The sequence below is a fragment of the Callospermophilus lateralis genome, chromosome 7, assembly GCF_048772815.1.
Source record: "Callospermophilus lateralis isolate mCalLat2 chromosome 7, mCalLat2.hap1, whole genome shotgun sequence".
Classification (NCBI taxonomy): Eukaryota; Metazoa; Chordata; class Mammalia; order Rodentia; family Sciuridae; genus Callospermophilus; species Callospermophilus lateralis.
In genome coordinates, this window is record NC_135311.1 from 123,373,513 (window position 1) to 123,390,029 (window position 16,517).

A 16,517-nucleotide genomic window follows, 5' to 3' on the forward strand; every position below is an offset into this window, starting at 1 on the left:
TCCTGGCCCTGTGAGCAGCCATGCCTCCTAGTCTGACACTGCTCTGGCGTCTTCTCCTGCTTCCTCTGCATCCCTCCCTGCTCTTTCATTTATTCCCTTTGTTCCTGTCACTCTTCCTTCTCCTGCTGTCTCCTGGGGGTATGGGTCTCCTTCCTTCCTTCTCCCTCTGCCCCAACCTTCCCTGCACTGTGAGACCAGGAGGGTGGAGGCTGAACACCTTGATCGCCACCACCTCCAGAGATAGCAAAAGGCCATGCCAAATACTAAGCCTGTGTCTCCCCTTTCTCAGAGTGTGTCTCTGCTTCAGTGAGAGAAAGAGAAGCAGAGGCCACAAGACGGCAAGAGCTGAATTCAAATCAGCTGTTCCTGATCACCAACCATGCGTCAGGCTGAGGCTGGGCCCTGGGGATCTGGAGAGGCCCACACAGGGACCTTCCATGGCAGGTACCTTCACAAATGATTCTCAGACAAATGAGACTGTGAGACCCACGAGCTCAGAGGTCTGAGAGGGAGCTGAGAGCCCTGCAAAGGCAGGTGAATGCCCCAACATGAGGACAGCTGAGCAAATGCACAGAAGCAGGAGGCAGGGTGAGCAGCAGGGGACAAGTGTGTGGCTGCCAGGCCATGAGGGGCCTCCCTCTGCTTGGCTTCAAATCCTGGTCCCACAATGAGAAGGTCTGCTGCCCTCCCCCCGACCCTGGACAGCAGATGCCATCCCAGCTCTGCTGTGAACTAAGCAGGAAAGACCCCAGGCCACTACTGTGATAGGGCAAAGGGAAGGGGTCTTTTGGCAGTCCAATCCTGGGGTTCACTCACATTATCTGTGTCCCGTGACCCAGGCCTTATCAGTAATAAATAAAGTCAATTAATCAACTTCCATCTGCCTTATCTTTCTCTTACTTCCCAGTTGATTCTGTTTCCGGTGAAAACAACTACAGTGATTGGGCCCCCCAAATACCCTCAAAAATAATAACTAAACAACTAAGCTCTCCCATGTCACCTCTGTGCTCTGCACTTTGTAGGCATTACCTAATGGCCCTTGAAATGAGTTACTGCTCTCCCCCACTTTACAGTTAGGAGAACAGGGGCTCCGAGAAGTTAAGTGACTTGCCCACGGTCACAGAGCTGGTCAAATGATGGAGCTAGGATTCATGACTCTGGAATGAGTGTGCGGGCCCACCATCTGAGTGGAAGGCCAGCATCAGAATCCATGTAATTAGTCTCTGACTCCCTGTCCAGTGCTCAGGAGACCCAGAGTGCCCCATCCTGAAACAGCCAGAGCAAAGCGGAAGCTGGGTTGGTGGATATTCCTGTGACTCCAGCAGCATCTGGGTCCTCAGGAGACCAGGAGCCAGAGGCCCTCAGGTAAAAGTGACGAAGACACAGTGGGAGTGGGGTGGACCCTGAACTAACTTACAAGGGAGTGACAGGAAGTGGGTTTTAACTTGCAGCAATAAGGGCCTTTGATCACTTAAACCTGCACCCATTCTACCAAAGAAACCACCTGAGGTGCACAGGTGGACGGTGTCCAGAGGGCGCCACACTCAGCACCACATATGTCATTACAGATGCTGAAACAGATGAGGCCAGAGAGGTTAGTAACATGCCCCAGGTCCCACAGCAGGTAGGCAGAACTGCCCCTGGAAGAAGACCAAAGGGGAATGGAGAGAGGGTAGGCTCACCGTGAGGCAAGTCTGCAGGGGCCCGCGTGCCGGGGTGAATCCTCACTTGCTCCCACTGGAAGTCGTCGTACTGGGCCTGGCTGTACTCGCAGGGCACTGCTGGGTCACTCGCCTCCTCGAAGGTGCAGCCAGCTGTGAGGACAGAGCCCATTAGCCCAGGCTAAGGCAGGGCTGCTAGCCAGGAGGGCTCTTGGGCCACCTGCCAGGTTCTCCCACTGTCCCCTCCCTCTTCTGTGATCCTTCCCCCACCCCCTCCCTTTCACTTGGCCCTCCCCTCATGCTCCCTTCCCAATAGCAATTCCCCCCCCACTGACCTTCCCCCCAGGACCTCCCAGGACCTCCCCATTGCTCAACCACCCACCAAAGACCCTCCTTAACAAGGACCAGCGGTCATTGTTGTTATGTCATTGGAACCTCACAACAGCCCATCTGATCAGATCAGGATTAGAAGTATCCCCATTTTACTGATGAGGAAACTGAGCCCAAAAAACCTGAGGGACTTTCCCAGGGTCTCTGCTAGCTAGTGGCAGAGATGGGGTTTGAACCAAGATCCCCTGACTACTCCTCAGCACCCCTCCATCTTCACTGTGCCGGGCACAGGGGCGCCCAGGCCGGGGAGGACCGTGGAACCCTAATCAGCCCGACAGCGTCTCCTTAACACTCGACCATCGCCACCAATCATTTCACGCTTTCCACCAGCACAGTGTGATGCCAAGCACCAAGCAGAGTGTCCCTCAGGTTTCACCTTAGTCAGGACCACGAACATTCCTACTAACAGAGCTCCAGGGGATCTAGCCCTCACCCAAGGTCCCTTGACTTAGGTCTCCACTTGCTGGGCTCCTGGGATCTCCCCCATCTGACAGATGAGCAGACTGAGGCCCCCAGGGGGGAAACCATCTGTCCACAGTATAACAGGGCAGGTCAGGGGTGGGTGTAGCATCAGACATAATTGGGACTGAATCTTGACTCTGCCACCTGCCAACCCTGGTGACCCTGGGCAAGCTGTTCTCTTTCTGAGCCTCAGTTTCCCCATCCACACGTGGAGTGGCTGAGAATTCATCATGAGGATGCACTTAGCACATGTAAGCACTCAGGGAACAGCAGCTCTGACTATGTGGCACTTGTACCCACACAAGGAACAGAGGCAGGATTTGAATGCATGTCAGTCAGGGGCCCAGAATGACACTTCCCACCAGAAATACGAGCCTAGGCAAACCCGAGCTACTTCCCAGCTCAATAAGATGGGATGATGGGGGGTGGCAGTCAGTCACTGGGGAGTGAGTGGCACGTGCCCAGCAGGCAGCAAGTGACTTCACTTTGGGGAGGCTCCATGTTTCGTCTGTAGTAGTGGCTGCTCCATGTGGCTATGCAGGTCATGTGAAGTGACACGTGGAACACACCAGCAGAGCCAGGAACAAAGGGGCTCGCCACTTGCTGGTCTCATTTCCTACTGTACCTCCTCTGAGTGTGAAAGGACGAGATGTGGGTGTGAGGCTGGCACCAAGCGGACGGGATGGAGTAACAGTGACAGGGCTGGACCCTGGTTGGGCTCTTTGCCCCTTTGTTAGAAAAGCCTGGGTCAGCAGACCCCGGGGTCTACGGGAGGCTTTAACCCCATCCCCACTGGGAGGGCCTCAGCTCTCCCTCTAAAAAGGCCCATGGTGCAGCCCAGCAAGAGGGACTGCTTCCTGTATGAGGGGCACAGCTGGCTTCCGCCTGACCTGGGCCTACCCAGGGGGGTCCCAGTCAATCGCTGAGGCAGAAGGATTGCCAGAAGCAAAGCCAGGATGGGGAGCCCTGACTGAGGCCCAGGCCCTTCCTGTTCCCTCAGGAGTGACCAGGCAGCTTCTCCAGGACATTTCACCAGGACCCTGAGGCAGGCCTGGGAAAGCCAGTTCCTTGGCTTCCTCTTGTCCATTCCGAGTCAGGTGACATGGCCTGCCAGGACTCCCAGGTTGAATGACCATCTCAGACTGAGGTCTCTGCTCAAAGCAACCCCAGACTGTCTGACCCAGCCAGGGTCATAATCTAGTCACACAATCCTCCGGACAATCTGACCAGACAAGTTGGTGACCCCCAGATATAACAACCTTAGAGTGGTTCCCAGATGATTCTCTGGTCAGAGTCACCCCAAATTCATCCAGAGGACCCCCCAGACTATATGACTTCAGCCAAAATGACCACCAGACTAACGGCAGACAAGCTGACTTTAGCTGGAGAGACCCCTGACCTCTTCCTAGTGGCCTGTATAACTGACCACAGCCAGGTGACCTCTCAGGCTGACTAACTCCACACAGAGTGACCCCTTAGCAGAATAACACTTTCTCCCTGATCTTTGGCCATCTCCAGGCCTAGGTCCCTGGGCCAGGCCCAGTTCCAGTTCCTGTCTTTAGTGGGCAGCATCTCTGAGGCCCTAGCCTACAAGGGATGGGAACAATTGCTTTCTGAGCTCTGGGAAAAGTCCCATCCCCTGGGATGCTCAGGAATCCCACAGCTGACTCTCAGTTCTTGCCAAAGAACCCACTCCTGCAGGAGGCTGCTAGGGTGGGGGAAACTAATCTGACTCTGGATTCAGAGCCAGAATGCTAACCAGGAGTCCCCCTGAACTGACACCCACCAACACCACCATGAGGGGGCACCAATCGCCACCATGACCACTAGCGACATGTAGCCCCAGGCCACACAGTCACAGTGTATAGAAAACCAGATTTAAACCACCTCTTTATTCAAGAAGACCAGGCACAAACAAAATAAGGCCCTGAAATGCTGTTGGCCACGTGCATTATTAACTCAGTATCGTGCATAAGACATTTGCTTCCTGACAGTACAATACAGTTGCCAGGTGACAGACACCATTAGAGGCACAGGATGAGACTCCACCTGCTTTAGGGATCTCCCAGTCTAAGTGAAGGTGACAGAATGAGACAAAGCAGAGAAGGGTCACTATGTGTGAGGCAAAGCTTCCTGCAGGAGGCGCCACGGAGCTGAGCCTGGAGAGGTAGGTGGGAGGACCCTGGGGGCAAGGGGCCAGCAGAAGCAAAGGAAGCAGTGAGAAAATGGTCTGTCCGCCACAGAGAGGAGCCCAGGCTGGCTAAAGTCATGGGAGATGAGACCAGAGGGATACTGAGGCCAGACCAAGGTGATGAGCATTTGGCCTCATTTTGACCTAGGGAGCCACAGTAGGTGTTTGAGCAGGGAAGCGCCTGGAGTCCAGTGAAATGAGTGATACATCCCATAAGCCACAAGTAGGGCAGGTGACTTCTCCAGGGCACAGATGAGGAGGGGGCTTAGGACCACGCCATCCAGGTGTCAGATGTCAGGAAGTGGCAAGGAAAGGGACCTCAAGGGCCCCTCTGGATGCAATCAGCACACACTCCAATCACACTCAGAGAGATGCGCAACACCCCTGCACGAACACACGCACGCCCACACAGCCGCACACTAGAACGTTCACACACACTCTCTTTCCCCAGGCTGGTCTGAGACTTGGGGACACAGTATAAGTTAGGCACACCAAGGCCTCTCCTAGGACACCCATCTCTACGGAGGCCTCCCTGGAGGGTGGGCTGGAGCAACCCAGGACCCCTCAGCTCCCCCAGCCTCGGTGCAAACTGGCCCAGCCACATTCCTCAGCTAATCTCCCCAATCTGGCAGGCGGTTGCCTGAGCAACCGTCAACCACAATTTGGGGAAGGCAAGGGGATGGCTTACCCGCATCCGGCTCAGCTCTGGACTGGGTGCTGTCAGGGAGGAGCATGGGAGGGGGGCCTCCAAACACGAGGATCTCCACACCTCCATGTTCATGCTTCCACCCAGGTGCATGTGCCTGGCTTGTGGGATTGACAGGACAGCTGGTACAGAGTAATCACCTCGGAGGCAGGAGACCGGGATACTATCCCTACTATGCCCCTAAATCCCTTTGTCACTTGGGGTACATGACTTGCCCTCTCTGAATCCCAGCTTCCTCACCTGTGCAATGAGACCCATGGTCCACTGCCATTCATCTGCACTTGTGAATATGCTTGTGAGGAAGAATGACCCCAGGACTGGGAGAGGTCCTCTGGGGAAGAGGTGTGCCAGGCAGGGCCTGGGTGTCCAAAAGCAAGGGTCTCCCAGGCAGGTGCTGCGAGGTCGAGTGTGGATGGATGGTGCCTATGGAGCTAAGCAGTACATTCAGCAGCAGACATGTGTCTAAGAGGAGGTGTGTGTCCACAGTATGCCGGGGGATTATGCACATGGGTGCATGTGTGTGCATGTACGTGTGCATGGGAGTACCACAAGCATCACACACCAGACTAGAAGTTCTCACTCCAGACAGGGAATGGCGCCCTGGGCCCGCTGCACCTGCAGCCACCTGCAGTGTTTTCTGAACACCCTGAGTAAATGGAGCCTGTTTGCAATGGGATTTTCATTCCCTTTGGTTTGTCAATAGAACATCCAGTTCCCAGGGGTGGCCCCAGGAGAAATAGAACTTCTCCCAACAGACTGTGAATTCAGGGGCGAGGAGATCTCACCCAACCGTAGGCTCAGCCCCAACCCTGGCCTGGGGAACCCAGGTATCATCCAGTGACAGCGCTGGCCTACTTCACCATCCCTCCTCCAGGGAGCCCTACCCTACCCTGGGCCTTCTCCCCCAACCCAGCCTACCCAGGTCGTTCCACCCCAACTGCAGGCCATGGCAGGCCTACCCGAGCCCCATCTCCCGCCTGCCTGAACTGTCTCGCAGGCCTTGTACTCCCATCTCCAAGCCCTGTCTGTATATGTAGGTAGCTAATAGTGACCAGACCTATTGATCCTACGGTCCCAGCTACACTGAGTTTAACCAGCTGCACCCAGACCAAGGACCATGATTCCAGCCCTGGGGCCTGAAGCCCACCTCACCGCTACCAAAGTTGCCAGAGCCTTGACTAACTGATAAACAATAAATTACAGACATGGTTGGCAACCAGATGCCCTAACCACCCAGAGCCCAGCATGACTGCTGCCAGGGAGAGCCCCCAGAGCCAGGCCACAGGCAGAAAAAGCTGACCTGGCACCTCCCATAAGAGTCCAACAATGCCAACATCTGGCCATCTCCATCTAGGATGGAAGGAAGCCAACTACAGCAGAGGAACTCTCACCAGACCCACTCCCATCTCCTAGACCCACAGGCAGCACAAATCCCAGAGTTAGCGGTAGGCAGCCATGTCGGTAGCATAAGAGGAAGGCACAGGCCAGGGCTGGACAACGAGCAGAGGGGAAGGGCTGAGTGGAGGGCTTTGCAGTGCAGAGTGGGCACAGAGTTCACGATCCCCTGCAGGGCAAATGCCCTGTCACATAAAGACACAGTACACAGTAGGGGGCATAGGGCATGTACCGGCTTGTGCACTGAGAAAATCTGTACCTTATAGAGGTGCCAAGAAGAGGAAACTGTGAGACCACAGCATGGTGTGCTGAGTGTGCCATGCACCAGGGTCACACCGTATACACGCAGGATGGGGTTATCTGACGTGTGGGGACGGGACACAGAGTGCACAGCCCCCAGCACCTACATCTGGTAGGGCAGAACTGGTCAGAGCCCCAGCGTAGCCTGGAGGTACTGGCATGACCCAGTGCTGCACAAGGTGTGGCACACCACTGCAAAGCACTGGGCTGGCGCTCAGGGCTGCATGATGGATTCAGGAAGGCAGGATGGTAAGATCAGGCCTCCTGGGGTCCTCTAACCTCTCCAAATACCAACACAGGGCCCGGCACAGAGCAGGTATTCTCACTGAAAGAATGTGTCCAGCACAGGCATGCAGAATGCACAGGGAAGGGAAGGATGCAGAGGACACTGCTGTGTAGCACCCGAGTCCCAAACAGCAGCGCAACACAGAGCAGAGGAGAAGAGCAGACACAGACTCCAGGGAGGGGAAGGAAGTGGCACAAAAATGAGACGCAGTGAAGACGCCACGTGGATCAGCAGACGCAGGTCAAGGGCTCTGGGTCTAGAAGGCCAGCAGAATGCACACAACCCTACAACCAGCAGACACAGTGCCAGGCAGAGGCCCTCGGCTGCCATCCCGTGCAGTACACAGATGCATTGCTGGTACTGAACAGCAGCGCTGCCCACAAGAAGCCGGGCCAGTCCCAAAGCCCAACAAAGTGGTCCCAAGCTACAGTCCCTGACTTTGACCCCGTGCAGTAAGGGCAGATGTGCACTGCAGTGAGGACACTGTGCAAAGAGGTTGCCCACCTGAGGCTGCCGACAGAAACCTGGGAAAGGCCACCAGCCAACTCCACGGTGGTAACACAAACAGCCAAAGGCCAAGGTACCATAGGCGGCAGCGCCTGGCAGTCGTGGTAGCATGTGGGCCGGGCCAGGAGACATCAGCCAGTGCAGTGCGTGTACCGAGGCAGTGGGACAGGAGTGCTACGTGAGGCAAAGGTGCCGCTTCAGTGGAATGCAGATGAGCTGGGCCTGGGAACAGGACAGCCCACGTGCCAGGTGCAGGGCAGGTGCTATGGCAAAAATGCAGTGCAGGACAGAGATGCCACATGCTGCAGAGATGCAGTGGTGGGAGCTCAGCTGGTAGAAGTGCAGTACTCCAACCCAAGGAGCTGTGCCCAAGGCCCAGGAGAGTCCAGATGCCCCATGCAATGCTGACTGCCCAGCAAGGCGCTGGAGGGTGGGGCAAGAATACTCCGTGATGCAGACACGTCTGCGCTGTGCCCATAGAAAGCCACATGTTGGTCTTGGATATGGCGCAGCATGAGGGGCTCTGTCCAGAAACCCAGGGGGCCTGGCCTCCCAGGTGACCACCCAGTAGAGTACCACAGCACAGAAAGAGGGCTGCAAAGAGACCAGTGCAGGATGACTGCAGGGTGGAGGCACAAAACAATGAAACCACGCAGAGTGGGACAGAGAGAAGCTCCCACAGGCCAGCAAAGGATCCCACTGCAGCCATGCGAGATGCGGCACAGTGCCAACACTCTGGGTCCTAGAAGCCCCACCACAATGCGGCGCATTTCTGTAGTGTAAGGCAACAATGTGACACACTGCAAAAGTGCTGTGGGGACAGTTGCAGATGTCTCCCTGGGGAGCCCTGGCAGGGAGGGAGCCTGGACCCCAAAAAACCCTGTGCCTATGGCTCTCCCAGGTTGGGCAGGCTCCCCCACGGCAGGAGACCAAGCCTCGTCTTCCCTGTGGGTTTCTCCCACGTTGACCCCCACCCTCCACCATCTTCCACCCCAATGACTCTCCAAGGGCACAGGATGAAGCCACTGTCATCCACAGGGCAGGCCATCCAGAACCGAGCACATTGTCCAGGTATTTATATCTGAGCAGGGCCCCATGTGCTGGCAGACAAACAATGAATTTAAATTCTGCTGAAAATCTTTTGGACAATTAAAGCTCATCCCTTGGCTCCCAGCCCAGGGCAGGGCAGTGTGGGGCAGGACAGGAGAACAGAGAGGGAGACCTATGGGTTAGCCCCTGAGCACAGGAAGTGAGATCGACAAGAGGGAGGTGGGAGAGGAGGGCCAGGTGCAGCCAACCTGGCCAGCCACTCCCTCCCCTCCCTCACACCGGGCACTGCTGCCAGCCTCGACTTTCCCAGAAGCCCAAGAAGAAACTTCTGGGCACACAGGAGGCCTGCAGACACGAACACACTTATCAGCTGACACTTCATGGTGCCTCTGATGTAACAGGACCTGTCCTAGAGAAAACATGGAAACACAGAACACATCCTCACAGTCGGGCATGGTGGCACACACCCGTGATCCCAGTGGCTCAGCAGGCTGCAGCAGGAGGATCACAAGTTCAAGGCCAGCCTCAGCAACTTAGTGAGACCCTAAGCGACTTAGTGAGACCCTGTCTCAAAATAAAAAATAAAAAAGTCTGAGGAGGTGGCTCAGTGATTAAGCAGCCTTAGGTTCAATCCCCAGTACTAGAAAAAAAAATCTCTCTCTTTTCACAAAAGCTCTGCAGTGTTTTCTATTATCAACCCCATTTCCCAAATGGGAACACTATAAGGCTCAGAGAGGTTAGTACTAGCCAAAGTGTCACACGGCTAGGAGTGGTGAAACCAGTATTAGAACCCAGACGGTGTGGCCCTAAGCACATGCTCACAACCACCTCACTCTAGACACACACACACACACACAAGCACACTACATTCTGAGCAACATACTTCCCAGTCTTGGTGAAGATCCCTTTTCTATCCGGATAGGATTCTCATATCTCCCAGCTGTCACCTCTTAACCCACAACTGTCCCTCATCCCCGTTTGTTCCCTCCCCACTCGCCCCTAGTCCTCAGTGGTTGCCCCCACATCACCTGTGCTCTCGTTGCCAGCTGTCCCACTGCCGAGATGCATATCCATCACCAGCCAGCTCCTGTTCCCAGTTGTCCCCTAGCCCCCACCTACCACCCCAACCCCATGTGTGATCAGAAACCCCCAATAACACCTTGTCCCAATCTTTCTCCCAGCTGCAGCCTTCACACTCCCAAAGGTCAGTGACTCCCCGCAAACCACCTTGCTCCTCATCCTTTCACATCCACCCCTAGTCCCTACAGTCTGCATAATGGAGACCTTCCAAGACCTCATGAGTCATCAGCAGCAGGATCTGCTAAGTTGGCCACTTTGGGGTCCTGCCCCCAGCCTTCTTCAGGCAATGGCAGCCCCCGCCCAGAGCCACATGAGGAAGCAGAGCAGCCCTCTGGGTCCCAGGACCTCCCTCACCTCCTCCAAGCCTTCCCTGTTCTCCCAGAGGGCACACCCATGCAAACACCTACCAGGCACCCACCAGGCTCAGGCCCTGGAGACCAGAGATGACAAAGAGCCAGTCCAGCACTCAAGGGGCTCCTGGTCTAGTGGGGAGAGGAGAGAGAAAACAAGGGCCGCACGTGGTCATACGCGCATTAGGAAGTAACCTGACTTACAGCCCCAGGAGCAGACTGGGAAGGCTTCACTGTGCAAGTGACAGTAGAGCTGGAGGGGGGGGGGGGGTCCTCAACAGCAGTCACACTGGGCAAAGGCAGAGAGGTGTGGAAGGGCACAGCAGCCTCCAGGATCACAAGGATCTATCTAGATCAAAAGGCAGCTGGGTGGGAGAGGGGTCCAGGAGGACAGGCTGTTCACACAGGTCCCTGCCTGCCACGTGTGGCCCCAGGTGCCAGGCAGCCGTCAGTGTGGGGCAAGGGAGTGGCAGCACCCTACATGTCTGCCTTAGAAAGGGCTTCTGGTCACAGAGTGGTGGGGGCATTGCAGAGAGAGGCCAATGGCAGAAAGGAGACCAAGAAGAGTCTAATGCCATCGTCCAGGTGAGAAATAATGAGGCCAGGGAAAGGGAATCACCCAAGAACCACTGAGTGACGGTCCCTGCAGACGAATTCCACTCGCTGAGGAGCCCAGGCCTCACTAAGCTGCTGGGGGCCTCCCCCTCTAGCCCAGTGCTGTCCACAGAACCCCCTGCGAGGGTGGCAATGTCCTCCACCTGCGCTAATTAGTACAACCATAGTTGCTAGCAACAAGTGACTCTTGAGAACTTGAAATCTGGCTAGTGCAACTGAGGGGTGAAATTCTGATTCTAATTAATTTTAACTAACTTAAATGTAATTGCCACATGTGACTTAGCGCCACTGTACTGCAGCGCAGGCAGACACTCCTGTCACTGTAGAAAGTCCACTGGGCAAGCCAGCTCTGAACAGAGCTGAAACAGAACCTAGATGCCCCCGCCTGCAGGCGCAGAGCCGCGGTGCTATCCTGTGCACCCCCGAAGCTCCCACACCCACATCCACACAGTGAGACACCACCCACCCAGACAGCGCTGCACCAACTCGGGGAACATGAGGCTTGATTTCCAGAAACCCTCGCATCAGGCTCCGGGTATCCCCGCAGCTGGTCACCACTACCCTGACTCCAAACCCTGGTCCCACCAGGCCAGGTGACCAGAGGGCAAGCCACTCTGACCAGCCACACATATGTCCTGTGTCCCAGCCTCAATCACCACCCCCCAAACACACACTCCCCACTTTGCTGCCTGGATGCCAGGGCCACACCCACCCACACCAGGACAGGGGCTATAACCTCACCAGCCCATCCCAAAATCTGGGACTGGGGACTGCAGGAGGGTCTGCCAATGTAGGGTCCTCCCCCTTCGCCCTCCTCCTCAGACGCTCAGTTTGACCGTTAGGACTCCCTGAAGCCTCAACAACCGCCCAGGCCTCATTACAAAGGGCTGAGTCTGGGAACTGGACAGGCCCTGCCAGCTGCCCAGAAGTGGGGGAGGGGGCGCCCAGCAGGGAGCCTGGGGGAGGGGCAGGCAAGAGATCTGCTCCCTTTAGTCTCTGCCAGGGTCTTAACCTCCTCAACTCAGTTCCCAGGTGACACTGGCCTTTTCATGACATAACACCAGCCCCCCCGCAGAATTTTCCAGATTCTTAGAGGGAAAACCTATTTCTTTAATCTCCACCTTCAGTGGAATCAGTGCGCCCCCATCTGGCATCTCCAGCTTGGATCCTGACCCACTTGATTTCACTCATTCTTTCAGGCCACGTATATTTATTTAGACTAGGTGGCCCAGGCCTCCCACCTGCACTAAGGATTCTGAAGTGTCCAGTCCCTGTCCTCACGGAGCTCACAGTCTAGTTAAGGGAGACAGAACTAATAAATGCTAATTACAGTGCTGGGTAAAATCCAACCAACTCCCACCTCCCCTGGTCTAGGACAGAATAACCAAGGAAGGCGTCAGGGAAGAAGTGACATCTGAGCTGAACAGGTTGCAGGGGTGACCTGCAAAGTGGGAGAGTCAGTCTGGGGAGGAGCACGACATGGTCAAGGCGTGGAGAGGAGTGGGCAGGCAGCAAGCATTCAGCAGGCTGTTGGTGAGGTAGTCGGGCTGGCCAGGACACAGGATCAAAAACAAGATGGGGCTGGACAGGCAGGCCAGGAGCTAGAGCAAGCCACAGAGCCACAGAAGAAGGACTTAACCCTGAAGGCAAGGGGAGCCTTCTGAGGGTTCTTGGCCAGGGTTTAAAACATGCCTTTGAGGAAGAACCCGGGCACCGTGAAGGAAAAAGGATGGAGACTTCCTGCTGGGGAAAGATGGCTAAGGACGGAGGAAAGGGAACAGATGGGAGATCAGAGAGGGCACAAGGACAGGGCACAGGATGCAAACAGGGTGGCCAGGAGGAGGGTGATACAGGCACCCTGCAACTCTAGCTGACCCGCCCCTGAGGAAAGGCCACCCCACCAGCCCAGTTTAGGTGGCGATAGTGTGGAACGATGGGAGCCTCCAAGAAGCAGGTACCCAACCTAGATGTCTCAGCCACCAGAAATAGGTAGGAGGCTGCCAGGAGCTCACAGTCCCCGCCCTGCCTACTCTTGTGGCTTCCTCTGGAGCTCCCTTCTGCAGCCCTGGGGAGATGGGTGGGCTGCTCAGACAAGCCTTTATTGCCCAACCTGAAACCACTGGGCGCCTCGCCCTCATTCCTGCTGTCCACAATTCCAGTGACCAAAAGGACAAATGAGCTGGAGCACAATGGAATAAATTACTGCCAGGTTTGCAGTAATTCACTGAGGAAACAACACAGGAAATGCAAGAGGCAGGCAGGAGCTGGGAACTTGAGAAGTGAAGGGACTTGCCCAAGCTCACACTGCCAGGGACCCTAGGGTACAGAGGCAGAATTTAAACACAGGTCCCTCTGGCTTCAAATCACAGTTTCTGGCTTTCAAATCACAGACAACCTTCAAACCCATATTATGTTACCTGGCCCTCATAGACAGAGCCTTACTTTACAATCTGCAGCATCCTTAAGGCCACTAGGTAGATTAGAAACTGAAGCGTCAGGGATGGAAGTAAGTCGCTCTAGGTTTCGCTCCCAAACCCCTATCCTGACAATCCCCAGTGCCAGGAGTTGGGACCCACGAGGACGTGTTCTTGAAATCAAGGTGACGGTGGTGGGGGTGGGAGAATGTAGAATACCCCGCAGGTTTGATCTGGGGTGGGGGAGGGGCAAATCGCCGCAGGGCATGGGGAGGAGTTGGGAAAGGACCGGGAGGCTCCTCGCTTAGGCCACCCTCTTGGGTATCAGGAAGTCAAAGCTAAATCTGCGGGTGATGACCCTAGAGCTGCAGGGCAAGGCCCAAGCTCAGGGCCAGCCAGCCCAGTGACCCGGGGAGCTCCGTCCCGAGACGCCCAGCAGGCGATGGGGTCATGAATGTCCGAGGAAGGCGGACAGGAGGAATTTCTTCAAGGGGACAAGTCGGCCCTTGCGCGGGTCTTGGCCGAATCCCGCGGGCGTCTCCCGGTTACTCTGCACCCAGCAGCAGAGCCACGAGCGCGGAAGGCCTCGGGAGAGGGACAACGGCCTGCGATCCGTGCTCGAGGTGGGGAATGGGACACGAAACCATGGGCATACGCAGGCACGCCCGACACACGGTCCACAAAAGACACTCCGACGCGCACTGGACACAGACCCAAGCTCTGCATACACATTCAGACCCGCGATCACACCGCCACTCCAAAAAAGACACCAGACTCCGAAAGCCACCCAAAGTACGCGGCCACACAGCAGAAAGAGCTCAGAGACACACGTTCACACTCACTCACACACGTACACACACTCAGGCCCGGCCGGCCCCGAGGCAGCACAAAGTTGCGGAGCCGACCGAGGCAGCGTCCCGGGAGACCGCGGCGGACCCCTGTGCGCCCCAGGAGGGGGCGCCGTCCCGCCGCCGGCGGCCAGGCCCTGTCCGCGCCCCGACGCCGCAGCCCCGCCCCGCCACCGCCGCCTGCGCCCCCCGCAGCCGGCCCCTCCCGGCCCGGCGCCCCGCGGCCCCGGCGCCGCCTCGGATCAGCAGCCAGCCAGCGCCGCGCCGAACTTGCGAAACAACAAACAGCCCGACATGTCGGAGTTGGCGGCCGCGGGCCCCAGCCCTCCTTCTCCCGCCCGCCCTCCCGGGCCTCCCGCCCACCGACCCGCGCCGCCGAGGGCCGCCGCCGCGACAACTTGTTCCGGCCCGTCGCGCCACGCGCGCACGCACACACCACCCCTGCCCCCTCGAGCCCTGGGCACACTCGACCGCGGCCCAGCCGCACACCACACTCGCAGCATTCCTGGACACGCTGCCAGCGCGCACCGACACACACACACTCGCACACTCACATCCTCTCCAGACACGCTCCCACACACGCATTCCCCGCACATTTGGCATTCACTCGGACCCACACAGCCCCCGGCGGGGCGCACCACACACCCAGACACTCCCACACGTACACACCGCGCACACGGCGCACCGGCACACACGTTCCGGACCCGTTCCCACGCCTCCACACGTACACGGATCTCACAAGCACACACATCACACATGCGTTCCCGGGTCTACACTCGGGCGGGATCCATTGCACTCGCAACACACGCAAAAAACATACACAACCCATTCTCAGACACACAACAAACAGCGCTCCCGGCCAGAGCATACCAAAGGCAAACAAATGCAACACACTAGCAGATACAACTCCGGCCACAAAATTAAACTCAGATGCACACACAGACACACAACCTACTTGGCCGCACGAACGCTACACCCTGGCAGGCACAGAAAACAGCGCACAATCGACACCTCGATGTATACAACATCTAAACATCCTCGCAGACAAACAACACACACAGCACCTCTTCTTGCAGAGAACTACGGACACACAACATTCGCAGTCACACAACACCCCCGAACACACGACCTTACATCTTACACTCAGGCAAACACAGGGAGCACGCACGTAACGCGCGGGCACCCAACACTCACACTTTCTACCGAGCTGCGCCACGGGCCCTGGGGGCTCACGGGGCAAGCTGAGTCCGACCGCCGCGCGCTTACCTGCCGGAGTCTCGGTTTCGGGCGCGCAGAGCTGGAAGGTAAGCGCCAGGAAGAGCGCTTGGGCGCGGGCCATGGCTGCTACGCCGCCGCCTGCCCCGGGGCCCGGCGCGGGGGGCGCCGCCGCCTGAACCCGAGCCGAGCCCGAGGCGAGCCGGAGCCGGAGCGGAGCAGCGCGGCGCAGAGCGGGACTGGCGCGGAGTCCAGAGCGGGAGCCGGAGCGAACGGGGCGCTGACGTCAGGCCCGGCCCAGCGTTCCGCGGTCTCGGCGCGCCCCCTGCTGGCGGAGGCGCGCGCTGCTGCCCGGCTAGCCCCGGCACACCCCTCCCCCACTCGGGCACCCCTGCCGGAGGTCGGGTGGCCTGGACTGGACGCCCACTTGTTCTGCACTTACCGGGCACCAACGTTCTCAAGCGAGCACCCTCATTGCTCTCGCCGAGTTCTCAGGCACTGATTCAGGGACACCTGCTTCTCTGTCCCATCAGAGAAGGAAGCTTGAGTTCTCTCTACCTTGGCCCCTCCAAATGCACATTCATACTTAGAGGGTGCCCATCACCTGCCAAGAGCCATCTTTGGGTCTTTGGAAACGCTGGCTTTTAGAACACTCTTCCTTTCCATGACATGAAGTCCACCTCAGGTTAAGTATATTTAGGCCTCTTCCAATAAAGCTCTTGCTCAATAATCAGCAAACTAATTGCCCATTACTATGTAAAACCAAGCACCTGTATGTGCTTTCCCCCATCATTTAACCTTCACCCTAACCCTATTAGGCTTATACCACTGTATTCCCATTACACGGTGGAGCAAATTGCACAGAGACAGAGACCTTTTCCAAGGTTACAAATTAGTTTTAGGAACCATCAAGATTTGAATCAAGGTTGTCTGGCTTGAACTAAAAAGGAGCTGAGAACTGCCTACCATCTGGAAACCCCTTCACTTCACACATACCTATGGGATACTAAGTCATTTATTCAACAATTACTATAGAAAATAATCATA

General features: G+C 56.8%; 1 protein-coding gene across 3 annotated transcripts in view; it reads right to left on the bottom strand.

Annotated features, from left to right (window-relative positions):
• Ptpru (protein tyrosine phosphatase receptor type U) overlaps window positions 1-15,700 on the bottom strand; it is a 71,471-nt gene extending 55,771 nt beyond the window's left edge. For 2 of the 3 annotated variants that reach the window (XM_076860899.1, XM_076860900.1), the window contains exons 1-2: window positions 15,522-15,700; window positions 1,683-1,814 (exon numbers count right to left, since the gene is read on the bottom strand). In XM_076860899.1, coding sequence (XP_076717014.1) covers window positions 1,683-1,814; window positions 15,522-15,594 — 205 coding nt within the window. In that variant the 5' untranslated portion in view covers window positions 15,595-15,700. Of the gene's footprint in view, window positions 1-1,682; window positions 1,815-10,435; window positions 10,489-15,521 lie in introns of those variants that run through there. The other variant, XM_076860901.1, reaches the window with a different exon arrangement.
• Between the last annotated feature and the right edge of the window lie 817 nt (window positions 15,701-16,517).